Source organism: Protopterus annectens, chromosome 6.part1 (genome assembly GCF_019279795.1).
Source record: "Protopterus annectens isolate FY-2018-M chromosome 6.part1, PAN1.0, whole genome shotgun sequence".
NCBI lineage: Eukaryota > Metazoa > Chordata > Ceratodontiformes > Protopteridae > Protopterus > Protopterus annectens.
This window is the reverse complement of record NC_056738.1, coordinates 341817507-341841330: the sequence shown is the minus strand read 5'-3', so window position 1 is coordinate 341841330 and position 23824 is coordinate 341817507. Positions and strand designations below refer to the sequence as shown.

Below are 23824 nucleotides of genomic sequence, written 5' to 3'. Positions count from 1 at the left end.
TATATATGTATATATATATATATATATATGTATATATATATATGTATATATATATATGTATGTATATATATATATATATATATATACACACACCACTTCCTTAACACTGGTCTGCATACAGGTGTCTATTACAGTTCAACGTTTTTCGGGCAGACAAAAAAAATCTCACACCCTGTCCCAACCACCACTGTCATTTGAAACCTTGCCTTAGCAATGCATTTTTTACTGTTATTCTCCAAATTCTCTTTTACAGAGTTTCTGAATAAATCAAATACCCACGGAAAAAGAGGACTTAGAGACTTGAAAATGTTCTGGATATAAGGTCTTGCTGAAACAGCAGATCAAAGGGTCAGGCTGCAACAAGGGCCTTGATGCCAAGACTCTGGTGGCCAAGCTCTATCGCTGTGTGTGTGATACTGTTGAGACCACTTCTGGGGTGGGAATCCTCAGCCTAAATCACAAAACCCACATACTGTAGAGAATGATGAATGTGTTACAGGCATGTATTCAATGTTTGAGGCAAAATTTTCCATCACTGAATACTTGATATAAGTCCAAATGCTAGTATTATACCTAAACATATCTTAGTGTGGTGCCCCATTGCCCATTTGTGGCTGCTTCCTGACATTCCACGCATCCCCACTTCACTTCTTCACTTCACATTGGTTAAGTATTTTTTACATAACTAATCCAGGGATGGTGACTTGATTTGGTAATGCTAATGGAGATACTGCTGTATACATTAACTTGAATGTACATCAATAAAACTCTTATACCAAGAATGTACCATACACACATTGAATTGAAAGGAAAATGTTCTTGGATGGTAATGCATATGTACATGCACACAGCTGAGTTAGTACTGGCTACTCATATTACATTTGGTGCTATACACATGCACGATCACTATACAACCCACTTTACTGTTGCTTCCCTTCCCTAGTTTGTTTCTGTGATCACACCTCGTTTTGCGCTCTGAATCAGGTCCAACCTGCCATCTATAATGTGGCCTCTGTCTGCTTCATGCTGCCTTAACTGACATAGGTTTATCATTCCTCTGTGTACTCACCCCATCCCCTTTTGTACCTTACTTCCTTAACACACTACCCTCTACTTGGAACACAAATGGGGCATCACCACAAAAAATTACCATACCTATCTAACAACTTACCCTCCGACTGTCCTACCCAACATTATTTTTATATTTCCCTTTGATTGCTCCTCCCACGAAATTTTCTTTTATAACCTACCCTGCTACCAGCTGCACCCTGCACTACTCACTGGGTTCCCTAGCAAAGCCCAGCACCATCACACTTTCGCACTGCTACTCTGATCATGCTAATTTTACACAGCCCCAGCTGGATCAAGTAACAGTTGAGGCTTTTTGTACACACCACTTTTAACAAAGAAATGCTTAGAACAGCAGTTATGTACAGACATTTTATTCTATGTACTTATCCTTCTGTTGCTAAGCATTTCAACACAAGCTCTCAGTTTCTATAAATTCACAAGTGAATACTGGGTTAAATGCTTAGAAGAGCCATTAAAGTCTATCCAATAACCCAAGGTCAGAATCAAACCATGTACCCTGTTGTCTGTGAAATTAAGACTTCAACCATTAAGCAAAATCATCTCCCAAAACAGACTACAATGATATTTGAACCCACACACAGAAAAGTCACTTAGCCATATTGCTTAACCAGTTGAGCTAAAGGACATACAGTTTTCAGTTTGGTATGCTTACAAAATATTTTCCATGCTTCTGCTCTATCTGGACTTATCTGTAAAATGTCAAAGACTCCTGTCATGGGAAAGGGCCTCCACACCTTTGGAATCAGGACTCTACTGTAATAAATATTGTGAACTATATCAAAACCAAATGTGCAGTAGCAGGAACATTCCAACCACATGAAAAATAGTCAACTAATGTTAACGGTGTGCAATATGGATCTGTAAACGAATATTATAGAGATGTGTAACAGGAAACAAGGCCCTCTGCATGTAGCTCTGCTATTTTCTAGTACGCTAACATACTTACTTTTCACTAAATGTTGAATATAGCAGCCCCTGCCATATGGGAAAATGTACTGTTGTACATTATCTGCAAACTGTCCCATCAGACATTCAATACTGCAGATTCCTGTACTCCATCATCTAGTCTGCTTTTAAACATAGCTAGTGTGCTTGTTTGACTTAACTGTAACTTACTATAATTATAAAATGTTCGTCATAACCATATGAAATGTCAGGGCCTAATACAGAAAGTCCTCAGACTAAATGGCTGAAAAATGGCTACACACATACCAACTCCAAGATGGCCATTTCTTGGAATATTCCCTTTGATCGGAGATGTACCAATCTCAAACTTGGTACATTCAAGTCTGGGAGGGGGGTGGCTGTAAAAAGAGGTTTAAACTAGGAGAGATTTTGGAGATTTGCTCTTCTCCTTGGTTTACAATATTTTTCAGCTTGTCTGCACTCAGCATTCAATATTCAAACATTTTAATAAGGAGCTTGTTCAAGTAGATGATGCAGTATTGAGTCTTGGGACTTCCTGCCATGTAGGAGCCCTTGGCCAATCCAAATATTACCATCCACCAGTCAAAGGACTTGGCCTGCACCATCTTCAGGTGTTTTGTCTGAAGTCTATGGAGCGAGATGGTCTTGAGGTGGAGCACAACCTTTGAACTGAGAAGTAGGAGGAGGAGGTAATGAATGGGATGACAGGACCCACACCAATCAGAAGTAGAGATGGATCAGAAAGGAAGGAGGGCGGAAAGGGTAATGCACCACTCGTCTACAATTATGCTAAATTATATAAACAACTGTACTATGTTCACTGCAGTCAACAGTGCAGTAGTGAGTCTTGAGAAGACTCCCAAAGCTTCTTAGTTGGTTAAACGGAGATCTAATCTGGTGATGGCAAAATGTGAACCTGGCTCTTATCTTAGAGACTGCCCAAAGTGGTAGTGCTTCAAGAGGTACACAGAGGACCATGTGGCAGCTTCTGAACAGGTCAGTGTAGGACTACTTCCAAAAAGGCGGTGGTGGTGACTTTGTGCCTAATGGCGTCTGCTCCTACCCTGACATGTAAAAGAGTTGCAGTTTGCAATCCATTTAAAGATGGCCAGTTTGCAAAGTGGTTTGCTCAGTTTTCCCTCTGCAAAGGCAGTTGGTCAGATCTGTTCGGGAAGTTTGTCCTGTGGAGGTAAAATCTCAGTTGTCTGTGTACATCCAGGAAAGAGGATTTTATCTCCCTTGGTTTGGGAACAACACAAGGAAGTGTGCAGCTTGATTCAAAAAAATTGCTGAAACCATATTGGGCATAAGAGATGAATTGGTTTCAAGGTAACTCTGTCTCTGTGGATGACAGAGAATGGCTTCCTGAACATTGGGGTTTGAAGTTCTGAAATGCATCTTGCTGGGACAAGTGCTAGCAGCAGGGTTGTTTTTCATTTCAGGGTGAGACCACCAATCCAAAATAGAGCAGTCAGTTTTTTTTTTTTTTTAGAAGTACAACATTTAGATCTCTAGTGGGTGCAAATTCCCATACCACGTCCTTCAGGAATGGTTTCATGTGGGAGGTGTGAATAATTGGGGAGGACATGGACAAGCAAGTAGATACGACAGAAACATGGACCTTAATGCAGCAGTAAGAAGATATTCAAGTACATGCTGTAAAATATGTCTGAGGAGAGTACACCATTAGACTGGCATCAGATAGAAAATCTTTTCCATTTTGCTACACATGATTTTTCTAGTACTCTGTTGTCCAGGCTCTTTCAGAATGGATAGGGCATCCTGGGAGTAAGACTGAGTAGACAGAGTCAGTGCACAATCTTCCAAGCTGCTAGCTTGTAGGCCTTCAGATTAGTGTGAATGACGGAACCTTTGTTCTTGGTTAGTAGGTGCAAGACTGGTGGGAATGCGGTGTGTTATCCCCCCCTCCACCCAGGAGTCAAGGGAAGGGAGAACTACTGCTGTCCAGACCAGAAGGGAACTATAAGGATCATTCTGGCCTGTCTGAGCTTGACCCCACCTTTTGCAGTACCTTGGGAATGAGAGGCATCTGTGGAAAGGTGTAGAGAAAGAAAAGTATGTCCATTTGAAGGATGGGTCTTGCTAGACCTTTTTTGCACAGTTCTTGAGCAGAACTTGCTTAGTTGACACTTTTCTGGGAGACAAAGTTCTATGTCTGGTACTTACCAGTGGTGTGTGAGGTCCAGAAAGGTTTCACCTTTCAACGTGCATTCACTGGTACCCAGAAGGGTTCTACTTAGCAAGTCTGCTAGCAGTCTGACCAATAATGTAGGAGGCTATGAGCAGTTGCCTTCAGTCACTAAAGCTCCATTGCCAGTCTGCATAGGGAATAAGAATGTGTCCCTCAACCCATGCACCACATGAATGTGGTGTCGTCCGTCAAGAGTTGTATGGGTTTTGGGAACAGACTGTCCTTGAAAGCTTGCATTACCAAGATTACTGTTGTGCATTTCTGCTTGCTGACTGCCTCATACCCCCCTTGGACTCTGGATTGTCCTAGATGGGCACAGATCAAAGCGGTTTGTTAATGCCTGTATGCACTGTACCTGACAAGTGGAAGTGTGCTCTTGGGATGTTGTAAATACTACTCCCGCCAAAGAATATCCTTTTTTTTTTTAAGCATGGCAGCAGAGGGATCTTGCTTTACAGGGGGGTATTCAAGTTGCGCCAAAGTAATTTTAGGAACTATTACAACTTCATGCAGCGTTTCTATAGAGATCGCTATAATGCAACAAACCTTGTAATCCAGGGCCCCTGAAAAATGCTCTTGCTGTAATGAACTATTTGAGGCACAGGGTCCAGATAGTGTGAAAATGTGATCTTGTTCTCTAGAAGGAATATCTTCTGCTAGAGAGTCTATGACTGCCCCTTGGAATGCAGTCTGGTGCTGAGAGAATTGTGACTTCTGGCAACTGACAGACCTGCTTTCTGAAAACAATCCATGGTGATCGGCATAGGTGTCAGAAATTCTGAAGGTGACAATGCTTGTATACAACAATTGTCTAAGTCAATATAAATATAGACCCCTTGTGTTCTGCAAAAGTCAATGGCTGTTACCAGCCATTTGGAGACAACACTCAAGGCAGGAACAGGGCCAAATGGTATGCGACAAAACTTGTAGTGCAATCCCCCTGCCTGGAATCATGCAAATTCCTTGTGCTCCTGTGCAATCTAACAAGCAGGCAGAAATCTTTAAAGTTCAGAGCCGCCATCTATGTCCCCCTGGAAGAAAGGGGACGTAATCTCTGAAGGGTTAACATCTTGAATACTGGTACCGCCAAGAACTTCAGCTTTGATATTTAAGGCAAGCCTCAACATGCTTCATACAGATTAAAGAAAAGGCAGGAATAAAACCAGAAGACGACTCCTAGGTGGACCCTTTGAATGATCCTTGTAGTAAAAGATTATTTAAAATGAGCAGGATCAGTTTTTTTTCCTGTGGTTTTGGCAGGAGAGAGATTCCTAGAAAGAGTGGAGATTTTCAGAACTGGATGACATAGCCCTTAATAATCCACAAAACTCACTTTCTTGTGTTTTCTTTCCAGAGGAGGTATAAAGAAAAAAAGCCTTCCTACCAGGTGGAGGAGGATTTGGGGATGGGGGAGAGATGTACTGGTTGTAGTAATAGCTTCGGGGGGGGGGGGGGGCTTCCTGAAACTATTATCTGGGCTTTTGACCTCTAGGATGCTTGGCCTTTTCATGATTGGCAGAAACAGCCATATCATGGTAAGAATTTCTATTGTACCTGGGGGTGGGAAACAGGAAAAAAATTTACAGAACTTCATCGGTTCCCTTTCTTGTCCATTTGCAACACCTTCTACTGGGGTCCAAAAAAACTCCTTCGCCAGGGGTTCATCTAGGAATTCAGCCTTAACCTGGTCAGAGATGTCCTCAGACAGGCATGTCTCTAAATAACTGACCCCACTGTGAACTCTTTAGACACCACCTGTTGGGTTCCCTACAGGGTTTTTATGGAGATGACTGTGAAATTCAAGCACTCTACAGAAGCATCAGGCTTCCTAGGAGCAGGGGGGAAGGGAGTCAGACTGTAAGGATGCATCTTCAAACACATCATACAATACATAAATTGGACTGATAGCCCTCTGTAGGTAGTTTGGGCCTTGGAGGACTCCCAACTGAAGGCTTCTTTCTATGAAGTCCCTTGCCAAAGGATAGATCCTCACAGGTGAGGCTAGGACAGGGTGACATCCAAATCAGAGTAATTTTATTTAAACACGTGTTTACTGGGAAAGTCTGACTTGGAACAAGCCAATTTTCAGTGGAGGCCCAGGGAGAAATGCTCCAGACACATGCGTTTGTAATGTGGGAGGAAACCGGAGCATCCAGACAAATGCAGGGTCCACACAGAAGGCACCCCAGGAGAGAAGCGAACCGGAGAACCTCTTGCTGTAAGACAACAACATCAACTGCTGCAGCACTGCACCATTTTGAGTGGTAAGGTATTAAAGAAAAGCTAATTCTCATTTGCTGATTCTGAGGCATCAAAACCTCCCTAGGAGAAAGCATCCCTTTTTCTTAACAGTTGTCTGGCACTCGAAATCCTGAGCCAGCCAGTCCTGTGAAGAGGCCAGAGACAAACCTGTGTGCCTCTCTGGTTTGGAAGCATGGGACTTTGGGGAGGTTACGACCTTGGGTTACAGGCAGGCAGCTGCAATATCCTCTCTGTTCCCAGGCACATCCTCCCTTACAATAACTAGGTGGATACTACCTGTAGCCTCAGTCACCAGAGCTTTGGCATCAGAAGCCACTGTCTACTCACAGTCTAGTGTTGGACTGAGGTGCAGGCCTGAGCTGTGGCAGCCTCCAGAGGAGTTGCACCAGTGAACAAGACTTAATAAATGTTGGACCACGGGGCTGCACAAGTTTCACATGCATCGGCTACATTACATTTTTCTTGTGTTTTTGGCAGGACAGAGATTCCAATGAGGGACACGTTTTGCTGAACAGCCAACACAAATTTTCCCTGTGTCCTCTACATCCTCCTTCAGCTGCTTATCCTTAATTTCTTGGGGACAACAGCTTGGAAACTAGCTGACAACATATCACAGAAAGGGCCTGCTATATTAGAACTCATGCTGACATACTGTCCTACATTTTGTATAGCTGAGCCTGGCACAGGACAGACAGTTGAAAATATGCTGCGGCCCTAAGCAAAATAAACAGTACGAGTGGAAGACTGCGAGGAATCAGTTTATAAGTTTCCCCTCAAGAAATACAGTTCTTAATCTTCAACATTAATGTACATGTACAAAAGGTTGGAAAAGAAAGACGTCTAACAAAGGGGTACTTATCTGAGAATTTCTTATTGATCAGGTAATTTAAGCAGACAAACTGAGAACACTGAATAATCTGCTGTGGAACATCAGACTACATAGCAAGAAAGAATTTACGATAAAGCCGGACATCACCCTCATATTCAGACAATGAAGTCAGATGGCCAAGAATGTTTACTGGCTATGGGATGGTGAAAGACTGGTATTTAGGCAGACCCATAGGCTTCTGTAAAGCAGGAAGTCACATGACTCAATGCTACAACAGTGACTACAATGAACATGTTTATGGATAAACAGTCTTGGAATGAATATATATATATATATATATATATATATATATATATATATATATATATATAGTTGGGACGTTCTTAGAAAATATCATAATGACCTTAAGAAAAAACACTTTATAAAGCCCACTGCCATGCAAATCAAACTCAAGGAACATCAGACATTAAACCGGTATTTCCCCCGTTTACCTTGTAAACATGAAAATTGACAATATGGTGGTTATAATAGTTTCTAGCAATTTAAAACAATACTGGAACTTGGCAGAAAACTGAGCAAGGTGTGTGTGTAGTATGAGACTCCAGACTGACAGTCTTAAAAGGCCAATGACCTTTTGATGCATTACCTAGGTATGGTGATGGCTCAATCTGTTCATTTGCACCAATCTACTAAATGGAACAAGGCCTGTGCTTCTACACTATTCATACAAAAATACAATTCTAAAATCCAAAGTCTGACAGCAACCTGGATGTTCAAATTTAAGGACATTGTCATTGTGCCCATCTGTCACCTTACACAGGCCAAATGGCGAGAATAAAATCAGCATGCAAAGGAGAGTAGTTTGCTGGAAATGAATTTATCAAGTTTTGGTCAGTACCTTCGTGAGGTGGACTCTGTCTCCCTCCAAAAAATCACACCAAGACGACAGTGATCTACAGACAGTATTTTATATCATGGACAGCAGTAGGTTAAGAAATATAAGACAGCTGGGTGCAAAAGTCCCTAGATAAAAAAAGTGCCCAATCCTGGTAGGCATACTGGTGCCAGGACTGGAAAAAATGACAGTGGGAATCCGCAAATGGAAACATTCCTACAACAGGGTTAGGCCAGGCTCAGGGGGAGAATGTCTCCCTCCCCCCCATTGCAAGAGAGTAGTCATACATAAAAACTACAAAAAAACTGACTGGCCAAAAAAGAGCCAGTACTCATTAGTCCATTTTATGTATTGTTATTCCTGAAGAAAGCCAGAATTTCCAGACAGAAGATATACAAAGACTGAAGAATTAAAGGAAAGAAAAATACATGCACAAGAAAAACCATCAAAAAGCTTCAAATGCAAATTTGTGTTCATTACAGCAACAGACTCATGAAAAACATTATACAGACCAAGAAACCTTGGGCCATCTAGAAAAAAGTGACAGAGAATGTGTAAAAATATGAACTTTTTGAAAAGTATAAAAAAGAAATACGGACATGGGAAAGAAAGAGAACCAATATGGTGCAATATGTATGCAAAGGAGAAAGCCAAATTAATCAATACAAAAAAGTACCTCCAAAGATATTTGAAGAAAAACGCAGGCAAAGGCACCCAGATATGGAAAACTTCACAAAAAATAAGACCATAAAGGGGAACGTAGAACATAAGATTAGTAAAGCAGAAGTTAAAATAGAAGCTGAAGTTATGGAATACCTCACAAGTAAAGGATTTAGTGTAGAAAGTCTAACACAGGTTATGTCACAGCATGAAGGAACAAGGAATCCCCTAAGTAAGGGTGAATAGGAGGTGCAGGAGACATCGGATGAAGAAATATGTTCATGGGAAAGAGACCGAATATGGTGCAATATTTATGCAAAGGATAAAGCAAAACTAACCAATACAAAAAAGCAACACCAGATATCTGAAGAGAAATAAAGGCAAAAGCATCCAGACATGCAAAATTTTACAAGAGAAAAAATAAGAAAACAAAGGAGGAAGTAGAAAAGCAGATTAGTAATGGAGAAGTTAAAGAACAAAAACTGAAGTTATGGATAACCTGCAAAATGAAGGATGTAATGTAGAAAATCTAACTCTAATAAAATTGCGAAATATTAGAACAATGAGTCCCCAAATCAAGGAGAAACCAGTGCAGCAGGAAGCATCTGATCAGTTGCCATATGAAGACACTTTGCAGCCTTCAGTAGGAAGCCAGAACAAACGTTCAGTCGGAGTTGCACATAAAGGGAGAACAGGAAACTGTGGCAACTATGATGCATTGTGGAATGACAGGCCAGTGAGTTCCCATATGAAACAGCAATGGATGGCACGGGATGAAGAGAATATGCCACAGGAAGATTTTCTGAAACTTTCTGTAGAAAGTCCGCAGGAAACTGAAAACAAATAATGTGCCCTTAATTTAGAAGAAAATGATCTAAGGGAAGAATTGCTTGACTTAATAGAGATGGATAGACATATTAAAACCAGTGAACGAAAGACTACAAGAAAGTCAAAGATCCAAAACGTTACAAGTTTGATAAAACAAATTAACAGTGCGATAAAGACTGTTCACAGAAATTAGTGAGATACAAAAGTAAATAAGATACATTACTATGGAGCCATTTAGTAACAGATAAAACTCTTAGCACAAAAATACATGACCGTAAGAGAAAGGAACGGGAAGAAATCAAATGCCATCATGGAGGTATCGAACAGAGAAAACTGTAAAGCAATTAAAACAAGTGTCACTGTTAAAGAGTACAGAAGAGAGAACAGAACAAAAATGCTCAAAAAGACACATCTTAAAAGCAACATACAGTATCGTACAGAGCAAGATCTATCATACACTACTGCAAATAAACTTAAGATAATCAGCGCAGGCAGAAAAGCTCAACAGATATGCAGATAATGAAAAGTGCAAAATAAGCAATTTATTGATAACCCAAAAATGTTGAGAATTGAGAGACAAAGCAAAAGGAACAGGAACTTTACAAAAATGAAATAATATACATGTTGGACAAATATCTATGAAGATCCTGTGGAACAAAGATGCTGAATGGATAAGAGGTAAGATAACACCATTCAAATGTACAGGATATAAAATGGGATGAATCAACGGTCACAGAAACTGAAACAAAAGTAAGAAAAGCTAAACGGAAAACCTCAGACCCAGATACAGTACCTAACTTCTGATCAAAAGTATTAACATCTTTACATGAAGATTTAGCCACGAGTAAGATTTATTTATATGCACACCCAAAACACAGACCAACCATGTTAACAGGAAAAATACTCCTACTTAAGAGTGAACCTTCAAGATAGCCTAAAAGCTGTAGACTAATAACTTGCCTTTCAACGAAGGGCAAACTATACCCTGGAACTGATGCTGATGGTTTAGTCATTTAAACGAAAACTCAATTGTGAAAACACAGCAAAGGGTAACACAAGAAAGTCGTATGGAAGAAAGGATCATTTGCTGTTAAGTCATAATGAAGAATTGTAAAAAGATTATGAATTTTAACTATGGCATGGACAGAATACAAAAAAGTATCTGACAGCATCCCACATTAAAGGATAAAAGAGTGCTTTACAAATGTCTAAGACACACCCTACATTGATAGATTACATTACAGTGACCATGAAACAGTGGTAACCCACTGTGCAGCTAAACCACAATAAAGGACAAATTATCACAGGGATAACAATTCAAAGGGGGATATTCCAAGGTGACTGTCTGGTCTTTAACCCATTAAGCTGTCTACTTAGATTAAGTCATGGCAAAAACTTGGATCCCAAAAAAAAAAAAAGTATAAAAGACTTCTTTTTGTGGATGACTTAAAATTGTACAGTTCAGATGAGGAACTGAAAGAAAACTGCAAGCAGTCAAAATTCTCAGATGATATTTGAAATTTGGTTTTGATAAATGTGCAAAAGCAACCTTTAAAGCAGGAAAACTGAGGCACCAAGAAAATATCAGCCTGGGATAGAAATGTTATATAAAATAACTTGAGCAAGAGGGAGTACATAAATATTTAGTAACTGAAGGATCAACAATAAAACATGAACAAATGCGAATAAAACTGAGTAAGGAACATTTTAGAAGACTAAAATTAATACTGAAAAAAACTTACTTCTAAGAACAAAGTCCAAGCTAAAAAACAATTTTCTTTTCCTGTTCTAACTTGCAGTTTTGGGGTGAGTGGCCCAAAAAGGTACTGGATACATCTGAATGGGAAAAATGCATCATGCTTATTAAATGGTTTATTTTTTATATATATATATATAATAAAATTAGCGCATACCAAGATTATATATTCCTTATTCGGGAGGAGGTATGGACCTCCACGAAATTGATTACATGTACAGATTTGCAATTGTAGGAAGAGTCAAACATAGTGAAATTTTAAAACATGAGGAGAACAAGTCTAAGATAACTTCCCTGCTTTGTTTAGCAGAAGCATATTGGTGTCGCGCAGGAATGGAAACCAAACTAGAAGTACATAAAATTCAGGCAGCAACTAAATGTGCCCAAACACAAAAGAAAGACTATAAGGTGAAGGATCACATATGAAGGTAACAAATGTGGAAAATACATAAATATAGTAGAAAGTACAGAAAACTCCTGGAGCAACCTCATGTCAATCAGGATTTAAATTAGGAATGGTTAAGGACACTGGATTTTAAACCAAAAAATGTAAAGTTAATACTGCGCTCCCAGGATAGTGGATTACATACACGTTGATTTACACAATTCATTGAACATGTCAGAAAAACATAAAAATGCAGGTTTTGTAAAACCGAAGTAGAAACAGTTATATCTTGTTGCTAGGTGTAATACACTAATGGCAGAAGGCCTGCATGCTGAAAGTCATAGTGAAGTGGCACATCTGTTGCACTGGGGATTGTGAAACATTACAATACTGAAGTAGCTGAGAAGCACTGGAAACATGAACCACAAAGCATTATAGAAAGTGCTGAAGTTTACATCACACTGGATCACCCATTAACACCAGCTGAAGAAATGTATAGTACAGGAAAAAACAAAACTAGCATTAATCACTGAAATTGCTACACCTGGTGATTAGTGTCTTACGCACAGAGACAAAGTCATGAAATACCAGGATTTGCAGGCATTAACGAGGGCAATGTGGAGGAAGGATGCCAAGACAGTTCCAAAAGTAGTGACACCAATGGGTCTCAAAAAAGAATTTAAAGTTGCATTTAGATACGTTACCGATACATGTAACTCCAGAAGAACAGGAGTAGTCACAGTTCTGGGCACATTGCTGGTGCTGCGAAGAGAACTTTTAGCCAACAAAGATCGAAACCATACTAATTTCATGAACTTATATTTGACTTAGGAATGGGGTCCATTCCTGTCATGGTATTAGAAACCCAAAAGTCTTGGAAATTAAAAAAGTGACAAGCCATATCAGTAACTCACTTCCTGACACAAAGTATTGCCCCACACTAGCCACCAAAAGTCAAACAGCAGATCACATACCAATGCGAGGATTATCACGTTCCTCAAACTTTACTGGCTTCTTCAAGATCATCTAATTTCCCCATTTGTTTTCAGAAATGTACCTGTTAAAGTAGCACGACAGTGCATGCCAGTTTACAAAAAGTGCTATTACTGCTGCAACAACACATATTTGGACAATTACACTAAATGCAATTTAAACTATGAAGTGCACAACTCAAAACACCTTGGCTACATTATAAGCAAATTGCGATATACAAACTGAACACAACCAGGAAATCAAAGAAAAAACTAAAAAGTATTGTATACAAGACTAGCAAAATACAATCGTAAATTGAGTTCTTAGCGAGATGGGCCAGTTTTCCCTACATAAAAAGTGGCATACTGGTAAAGTCAAGCTGCTAGAAACAAACAAGTAGTGGAAAAAACACTTGAGGGAGGGGGATCAGATGTTTCCTAGGTACACCTTGCACAAAATTACAACACTACTCAGCACAGAGACTTCTGTACTTTGCATACTGCCTGTTTATCAGTCAGAACTTTATAGTATATCTAACAAGTCAGTAACCATCAGTGATGTGGTGGAGGGCCATACAATTTAAATACGATTCACTCACAAAACAGCCCATGTAAACCAATCTCCAGCAGCCACTTTGCACAGCAGGCCTACCTATCATTAAAAGAGTAGTGCAGAGAAGGTAGGTAGTCACATTAAACCTATTAACAAAACAGCTGCAACCTTGCTGACTCCAAATATGAAATGGCTGCATCACTGATGATCCTTGATTAATAGGAAATCGGTTACCACCACTAACAGTTTATTAACAAAATGGCTACAACATTGGGGTCCCTTTGTGAAAATGTATGGTACCTTGCTGAACCCTTGGTTGCATAATGGCTGCAGAAATTCTGATTAACGTGGGCTGCTGTAAAACAGATAGTAATTGCAATATTCTCAAAGACTAAGTGACATACCTCTCACACTTCAAGAGAGTAGCAATGGCTCTTGAATTACAAAAATAAGACACAGCATATTAGAAACTCCTAACATAACTTTTATTACATAATGCACATACAGCCACACTAAAACTAAGTTACCCAATTTTGGGCATAATTTACATTTACATATTAGCAATAATACAACAAAAATCAGAAATAATGAAACCCTCAAGTAAACTATATGCGTACAGTTGAGAGGTATGCCAAACAAAATTAGTCAATTATCAGATTTACAAGCTGTGAAAAAAAATCACTTCCATTCTCAGCTGCTCCCAGTATTAATCATCTGCACTGGTGCAAAAGCATTTGTATCATTGCAACCCTGCAACTGTTATGAAGTACACAAAAACTAGGCAAAAAGCCAGCTATTTACCTAGAGAAAAAGCTCTTGATCCTATCCCACGCGCTACTGACTGTGCTACTAACTTTATCCGAGAAACTGAAGGTACAAGGGAAGGAACAAAACAAAACAAAAAAAAGTTTAAGTTGATGCATTTTAAAGAAACACTTACTTTAACAAAAAAACTACATTACAGGTACAAAAGCAAACCTAGCAAACTGAGGAAAATGAATCAACCTCAGTATGGACAATTTTTCTTAAATTTAGCTAAACGAACCATGCAAATTGACAAAGATACTACCTAAATTCAAAGGATGCACTTTTTTGAAAGAACATTGTTTTAATACATCACATCCATGAAGTTTACATTTTTGTCCTGACACTATAAGGCCCCACTCACACAGCTAGCCTGTCCAGAATCTTCCAAGTCAGCTTTGCTCAGTATGTGTTTCAGCTCCCAAAATACAAACATGAGTGAGCACACTCATCCATGCAAAGCTTACAGCAAGCTGCTTCTTAATACTGGGTGTTAAGCAAACAGCACTACCTCAGAGATTGCAGTCAGGTCTAATGTAACAACCAAGCAACCTCTACACCAGGTGTTTCTCGATTAAATTTTACAGGACAAATGCTCCTTGGTAAGAGCATCCCCTTTTATAGTGTGCCACAACCAAAGTAAATAAGCTGAAAATGTCTCACAAGGTGGCAATAACCTTTGCTAGTCTGGTGAATATGTACCTGAACTGGGAAAGTCACTTCTGTTGGCTGTACTTCACAAGTACTAAATGCCCTTCCATTTCATGATGTATCTTTTAACACCAATGATGAAATAGGACCAACAAGATTTACCATTGTCTGTGCTCAAGAGAAAACTGTCAAATCCAACATTTAGAGTACACAATCTTTGATACAAGACAATTAAATAACATTTACCTGCTGAGAAATGGTAAAACTCTTCTGATAACAGATTGCTCAACTAATACTAGACAAATACTTCTGAAAGTTTCATATTTACAGAGTCAAGGGTACATTTCAGGTGAAATATCATGCTTACTCTCTAGCTAATCTGTAGAGCTAAAGTCTATTCCATAACACTAGTATATGGCTGAACTGCTAAAAGTCAGCTAGCAAAGCTAGGCATCACTGTGGGCACTCCTAAACTGATAAAAACAAAATGCAGACATTACTGCATTAGCTATTCTACATATACAAAACACACACATGTATTTACATATATACATTAACACTTGGGTAGGTGTTACAATAACTTGAACAAATTATGCAAAACAAATTCTGTCAAAAACATGGCTGCATGCTTACATGTGCACATGCAGTGAGGTCTCTTACTCATGCTTAACACAGCAGAACAGACGATATAAGCGGGTGGGGGGGGGGGTCTTGTGCTTTATAGACGGCAGCCATAATTAAGCTAAGTGAATTGGCCCTAAAATTCATGTACCCATCTATACACTACTTCTCTGGAAAGAGCAGTTTCCTTCTGATCTACCTACACGGCAGGAAGGCTCAAAGTGACGAAAGGCTGAGTATACACAAAGCAGAGGACAAGTCTTATAACCCTGAAGCTGCATCAGTGGCAAACATGGTAAACAATGAAAAGTTACCTAGAGTAAATCCACACACAGACCTTATGTGGTGAAAATAGGGGAATACGGTTGTAAATATATAACGTGCCTTTAAATTACAACACTTAATCAGGTAACAGATTGTACTAAACAAGCAATTCGTATCCCATTCCATATAAGACGTAAAAAAGGAAACAGCTTAAACAGCATAAAAAGGATACTTGTCCAGCATGCAGAATGCAGAAGACTAACCGCAACTGTCTTGTCAAATAAGACAAACGAACAGAAGTACAAATAGGATCATCAATGAAGGATTTAAAAGTTCAGTCCTGAAACTTTCTGCCACATGCAGACATCTGTCTACAACCAAACCTTCAGCTTTCAGATGTCCTCCAACAAGCCAGGCTAAATTCTTGACCAACAGCAATTTACAAGACAGCCCAACTACGTAAAAAATAAATAAATAAATAAATAAATCATGTGCTTGCTTGGTGCCAAGGGAGAAGGCAGCACAGAGAGAAACACAGACAAATGCTCTTCTGACAGATTAAAGTCAGAAGAACCTAAACAAAATCAAGCAATGCAGACCAGTTTAAACTCAAACAGCAGAGTTCACCCAACATTCAACTACTGCTGCTATAGAATGAATAAGCCATAACTACATTAACATTAAAGTCCAGGCCTAAACATCCATGCAATTACCAGGCCCTGTATGGACGTGAGAGAGGAGGTACCTACTCTACAGCAATTCCTATCAACATAGTTACTAATCCAGTTAGTTAGCTATCAAAATGGATGTACACCACAAGGATTACTGCACCAGGGTTAAACTACCTCTATCTGAAAGACTACAAAAGCAGCACAATTCACAGGCTCCACTGAGATGAATGACCTACAGCAAAACTCTAGTAGCAAAGCCTGTTCTACTGCTCGTCTGAGTACTCAAGCTGTGATGTTTTGTGAAAGGGTGTACTGATGTGACCACCCGATTACCTCACAGATGCATTTCGACACAAAAGCTGCAGTGGTACTTGCTGATATAGCAGACATCATGCATTAGCCTAAGACCGTTTCATGTTGTACTTGTAGCCAAACATAAAACATTTACTTAACCACTTAGGAAGGGTCTGCTTTGCTACTGGAGGACACTATCTGACCTCCATAAAAGGAGCAGTAACAGCTCTGACTGCCTACCAAAATGTGTACGTAACACCTCAGAGGCATTATCAACATTATCTTACTCCATTTCTTCACTTGAGACAGAAAATGGAACCTGAAAGTACAGTTGTGCAAGTTAACTTACCATAACAGTAGATGTTTAAAAAAAATCCATTACAGTAGTTATAACTATATGGGACTTGCTGCCAAGGAACTGAACATTCAGTCTTCAAAGTTTCAGGCTCCTTCCTCGCACAACATAAATAGTACAGTTGTGCACACTTACCATAAATGTAGATGTTAGAGTGTAGTGAGTTCTGATTTCTTTTCGTTGATAGTATACCCCAGGGAGGTCAGATGGTCCTTCACAAAGGTCAGGTGCTGTAACAGCTTTTTCTGTCTGCCTAAATCAGGCAATTGTCTAAGTAGGGGTAAATTTGAATACTACTTTGTCTGCAAAAAGCAATGGCTGGAGCAAGGAATTTTGTGAAAACGCTGGGAGCAGTGGATAAGCCAAAGGGAATAGCAGAAAACTGAAAGTGCACAGATCCTGCCCTGAAACATAGATCTTTCCTGCAAGATTCCCTAATTGGGATGTGTAGGTAGGCCTCTTAGGTCTAGGGCAAATAACCAAGCATCCTTGGAACACATATGAAGAAGCTGCTGGAGGGTGGGCATTTTGAATTTTGGTATCACCAGAAAGGTGTTTAGAATAGACAGATCAAGGATTGGGCGCCAGGTGCCCTCTTTTCTGGGTACCTGGAAGAGTCTGGAATAGAAACCTTGGCCTATCTGTTCTGAACATGCTGTATTGCCCTCATGGAGAGCAGGGAAAGGACTTGCTTTTTGGCCTCTGCCCACTGGTTTGGAGGAAGATCTGGGAACCTTTTTGGGATTGGATTGTGTGGAAATAAAATTTGCATCCCTGGGACATTATGTTGAGGATCCATCGGTAGCTGGTAGAGACCAGTTGCTTGCATGGAAGGAGAGTTTTCCTCTTAGGGGCACAAGCAGGTGGGCAGAGGTTAAGGGGTGGAGGTGTAAAGTCATTGTGACTTCTTACCATAAGAGGGAGGCTTTGCACTCCCCGTATTTGAAGATGAGGAACTCCATTGCTTAGATCTCTGCATTCCCTGGGGCTGCAGTCTTTGGGGGGGGGGGGGTCTGCTTCCCCTGCGTCTGGGCTGAGCTGGCCTGGAGGGGGCAGGAAAGGACCAGTGCTTGGAGAGGCAATGCCTACTGAACCTCCAAGGCTGGACCTTAAGACGTATGTCTGCATAAATTTAGCTTTTTCTTCCATCTTTTTTAAGACCTCTTCTGCCTTGGTGCCTAATAAATTGTCTTTGTTCAATGGTGCGTCCAATAATTTGGATTTGACATGGTCTGGCAAGGTCTGTTCCTTAAGCCAAGCATGCCTTTTAAGGACAGAACCAGTGACTGCTGCCCTGCATGATGCTTCTAGGGCATCAAAGCCACATTGCAAGGCGTGCTTAGTAACTTACTTGCAGAATGCATTAGCTCTTGTAATTCTTTACTTTCTGCACAAAAAGGAAAGGAAGATATTTTTTTGTTTGAGGAGTTCCATGATATGCTGCTGATATTTCAGCATGTGGAACTGACAATTTAATGCTCTAATAGCAAGAGTAGCAGAGGTGTATACTTTTTTTACCCCATATGTCTAAAGCTCGGGAATCCCTGTCTGAGGGGGGGTGGGATTCTTTAGCTCAGGTTGCTTTAATTCCTTTAGGTCCTTGAGAGACTACCTCTGGGTCAGCAGTAGGATTTTTGAAAAGAAATTTGAGAGAGTCAGGGACTCTGCAGTACCTGCCAGGTTTCCTGGGAGCAGGAGGAAGGGCATCAGTAGTCTAACTGGATTCCATAAAAACATCATCCACAGCATCCAGGACAGGAGAAATGGCCAAAGGTCTGTGCTGTGGTAAATCTAAGAATTCCCAGAGTCTCGTTTTTGACTGAGGATAGTCTTGTCATTCCCACTGGAAATGCTCCCTTAAAGTATGAAGGGTTTTCCCAAAATTCCTCAGGTGGAGAGGCAAGAGGAATGGATTCCTCTCCACCAGAATCCTCATAAGCGGAGAGGGGTTGCATGTCTTCATATTCAGAAGCATCAGTCATCGGACTCCTGTTCAGATAAAACTACTGGGGACAAGTCTCTCTTTTGGAAGGGGTAGCCTGGCTTCCCCTAATAAGCATAATAAGGTCTTCCGCCATTTTAAGCACTTGAGATTGAGGCAAGGAAGCGGGTGCCTAAGCTTGGGTAGTCTGTTTTTTGGGCGTAGTTCGTACCCTGGGCCTTAGAAACTTGGTATTTTTAGAAAGAACTGAAGACGCGATAGAAGTCATCGGTCTGTGTAGAGTATCGGGTGTGCAGAGTACTTCCTTGGAAGCCAGTGCCTGCTCAGCGGCTCCAGGCCCATCCAAGGTAGAGACATTCGCAGGATCCTTAGTCGAAAAAGAGTCTCGTGGCATACCGGACTCCGAAAGGGTCTCTGTAGCAGCCTGCAAATCCAAAAAAGCAGGCATCAGGGGCTGCGAAAGTGTCTCACTGAGGACCAGAGAATGGACGACTAGCTTAGCAAAAGCATTGTCTGCAGTTTTGGACCTGTGCTGCCTTGTCTTTATCCTTACAGTTTTTTCGGAAGATCGGTAGTCGGATGTCTTCGAAGCCATATTGGAATTTGAGGACAGAGCGAAAATACCTAGCTACAATAAGAGGCAGACTATGTATAGTTCTGGCATTGAACAATGCACAAAAGCGACAGTGAGTGACGTTGTGGTCTGGGTCTAAACAGGTGACGCAGTAAGAATGGAAGGCTCTGTGGTTGCTTTCCAAAGACGAGACAATTGTTAACTCTTTCTGACATTGGTTAGAGCAAGAAAAAAGGATCCCCAATGGGTTACTTAGTTTTAGAATACTTCAACTTCAATTCGGAAACAAAAACTCAGGCAGCGGCCGACCGGCACTCGTACAAACTGCTTCTGGCTCCTCTCTCCCTGGTTTTGAGGATCCAAATAAAACACTGGGACACAAATGTCTTGACTCAAAGTAAACTTTGAAACACCGGGCCTAAATGAGGATCTGCTCTTAATGAGACCCTCTGTCTATGGAAGGCCAGGCAGGGTTTGCCCACCATGACAGCTTGCAGCTCTAATACTCTTCTTGTAGATGTCAGAGCAAAAAGGAATACAGCCTTCCATGTAATGAACCTTAAATCCACCTGATAAGCATTTGTCTTCGAACCAGATGAACAATTTTCTAGCACGTCAAGACCCAATGAAGTGGCCATTTGTTTTCTTGAAGGCCTAAAATACAAAACCCGTCAGAAACTTTTACCATAAAACAGAGGAGGATCCATGGGCAAACATTCTAAAATTGGCTCAGTATGTACCCTGACAGAGGGGTACGACAAAACTGAGGAAAGTAAACACAAATATTTCAGAACCAATATACAGTTGCCCTGGTGGGGCCACTGGCTAGGAACCAACCAGAAAATATTTTCAACTTGAGAATAAAAGATTTTTCTAGTATCTTTTTTTTTTTTTTGGCGAGGGGGGGGGGGGTCCTTTAGTACCTGCAGCAAATCCTCATGGATGAGGTGTCTAAAAGGTATCAAAATTAAATCATCCAAGCAGTTAGTTGAAGCTGTTTGAAACTGGGGTGCATTAAGCTAGCCTCGTCTTGCAAAAGGAGGTCTGGTCTGTAAGGAATCCTTTAAATGTTTTTCAATTCCATAAGGGAGAATCGAGGTTGCCTGGGCCAAAAGGAACTCTGAGTCTTTTCTGAAGCTTCAGAATTACCCTGCATAGCATGGAAATGCACAAAAATATTTCCAGTGATGGGAACGAAAGACATCCGTTTCCCAGTCCCGTTTGCAAGGTGCCCTGAAGCAGAATTTGTTCAGTTGTCTGTTCTGAAAGGAGATATAGATCTATTTGAGGTGTTGCTCACAACAGGTTCAATTTCTGAAGACACCCTCATTCCAGTTTCCATTTGTAAGAGTTTGTCTTGATACTGCCCAGCTTGTCTACCAGAATGCAAGATGCTTGGAGGATTAAAGAGTGCTGCAAACTATAGCAGCCAGCCTGCACAGAGGGCACACTCTGGTGCTTCCCTGCTTTTTTACTGTGGTGATGTCTGTAAATCACCTGAAGGGTCTTGGGAGAGTAGAGAGGAGATTTCAAGGCTTGGATCACAACCAACATCTGACATTTATATGCTGTGGTCTGAGGAGTTCCACTGGTCTTGTACCCCCCCCATTCCCATCAAAACTGCTCCCCAAGCAAAAAAAGACCTCTGCAGTTACCGTTTCATTTGGGATCAGAGGACAAAAGGGGTGGTTGGGATTTAGAGCCATTAATGGTCCTCACCAAAGCAGCTACTTCTTGACAAAGCCCAACACTCGAATCTGAAATTCTACAGGAGGATATTTGGTCCATGTGTGTCTTCCTTTTGGTTTTTAAATTGAATTTTTTTCTCTAACCTGGTGAGAGGAATCATAAGAATCAGAAGCCATGAACAAGAAAGCCAGAGATATCTTGCAGAAGACCTTAGAAGTTCACGAAAGTTACCAGATAAAAGCCTTTTGCTGAGAAGTGTCTAGGAGCCCAGAAACAAACTCTTGTGTGATGGGAGTCAAGGACGATTTTTGTAAATTTACCTGGAATTCCAGACTGGTAAAAGATGAAGCTCCTGTTGGGGCTCTTGACATCTGGGGAAAAAAGACTGCAAAGATCAGTCAACCAAATTAGGAAATATGAAAATGTCATGTAGTTTGCAATGACTATCACTGGAGCTAGACAAGTTGTAAACATCACTGCAGCTGTAGATAGAAAGCTCACAGGGTAATGCAGAGAACTGATAATGTGACCCAGATGAACAGAACGAGAAATCTATTGAAACCTGTGGCTATGAGCAATGTAATAAGTATCCTTTAGGTTTAATGCTGCCATGGCACTCAATGGACTAATGAGAAGCAAAGCTTGAAGGGTCAGCATTTTGAATTTTGGTATTTTCACATACAGATTGGGAAAGGAATATCTAGAAATGGTCTCCAAGAAAGCGCTTTCTCCAGTACCAGAAACATTTTGGAAAATAAGCCTTTACTCCTCTGACCTAATGGTACTGGTTCTTAGACTCCAAATGTGAATAACTGTTGAAGCATTTAATGGAAAAAAAATGTTTGGTTTGGAGGATGGGGAGGAATTCCCCCGAAAGGAGGTATTTGCAACAAGTGCCAACTGCAACCCCCCTGAAGTTTCTGGACTCAAAGGTCTGAAACAACTGGCTGACAGAGGGGAATTGTAAAAAGTCAGTTTATGTGACAGACCGAGAGATCAGGGGGCAGGAGGGAAGGGAATGGAGGAATAAAATGCTGTCAGTAATTCTGAAGTATTAGACTATCCCTTTTTCGGAAAAATATACCTGCTTTTCATGGTTCCTGTCCTGCCATCTCTTACTCCCCATTTGCTCTGACTGGCAGCAACTGCTTGTTTTGCTTTTTAAAAGGAAGAGGACTCCAGAGACTTAAGGCATGGGGGAGTTAAAATCTTAAGACACTCCATGAAATAACTTCCCTCTCATCTATTTGTTTCAAGACCCGATTAACAGAAGGGCCAAACAAAACACCCTTATCTAAAGTAGGACTTAAAATGTCAGACTTCATTCCCAAACTTCTAATTACACTCCTGGCCATATCTCATCAAAACTGTAGCAGTAGCCCTAGACACAGTATATGCACAACCATACACATTCAAAGCATGTTTAGATACTTGAGTAAAATTAGAAACCAGACAACAGCTCCTTTCTAAATCCTATAAAGCAAGGCAGAGTACTCTCCCAAGCTGCATGCTTAAAAGCAAAAGAAACTTTCACCTATATGCATGGTAGTTAAGAATTCTATAAGCTAAAGTGAAAGACAATTCTCTTACCAAATCGGTCCACTACCTTAACTTCTTGGTCCACTGGGAGGGATTGGTATTGATCAACAGTCTGTTTCTAGTTAGTAAAGAGGTAGAAATACCAGCTGGGTCTGACCGTGGATGTGAAAACAAGAATTTTGCTTTCAAGTACTTTATTCAGTTTTTTTTTTCTGGGGGACTGAAGGTAGAGAACCAGGACTACAGTTAACACTAAAACACAGGTATCAAGATTGACAAAACTGAAGTAATGGAAGTATAACAAGGCACATCTACTTGTAAGACATACCCTCAGTTCTAGTGAATATCCATTTTTTCCAAAAACACACCTTCGCATTCATCCTAGAAATAGGTTGCGAGAAGGAAAATTCTTCAAATGGAGGTGAAGATTTGGCCATGGGGAATCTGCTGTGGAAAATGCTGCGTTTTTGTGTCAGAGTCCGCTGAGATTTTCCAAGGGAATTGCTTAACTAGCACTGCCCTTTGGTAAGAATGTCTGGGCATCAGGATTCACAAACTGTGAAAACTGCCTGGCAAAAGGTAAAGAAATCATTTTGTCTTAAAGACACCATATTATGAGATGAATGCCAAATCTTTTTCTTCTTTTCAGATACACACCCTGGAAGAATGGCTGGGAGATTGCATTAGGCCCCTTTCAAGGGGTCACTTTCCTCAGTTAACCCCAGGAAGCAACTGCAGAGCATCTCCCAGAGCCAAAGATGGTCCTCCCATGCTTGAATTAGACAATGGAATAACCAAAGACATGACTTACTCCAGGTCCGCCACAAGGAACCTGTAAAAGCAAGTTAAGTGGTCTGAGTAATAACGGTTGTCCATTACAGGTTTAGTGAGTAACATGTGAGGCATTGTCCAAGCCTATAGTGGTGGCAAGTGCTCACTGTTGTTTATAGCAGGAGAACAGCCCACAGGACCAAATTAGCTATCCAAGCTGCAGTACAGGAAGAGGTCTGAATGCCGGCGTAAGCAGTGCTGGAATAAGTCAGAAGGTAG

At 40.6% G+C, this 23824-nt stretch overlaps 1 protein-coding gene across 1 annotated transcript in view; it reads right to left on the bottom strand.

The window, feature by feature from the left end:
• The window catches only part of GANAB (glucosidase II alpha subunit), a gene marked incomplete in the record, with an annotated part of 1503123 nt that overhangs the window by 1375503 nt on the left and 103796 nt on the right, over positions 1-23824 (bottom strand). Inside the window, 1 exon segment of the mRNA XM_044075375.1 lies at positions 14172-14237. Within this exon segment, the coding sequence (XP_043931310.1) occupies positions 14172-14237 (66 nt within the window).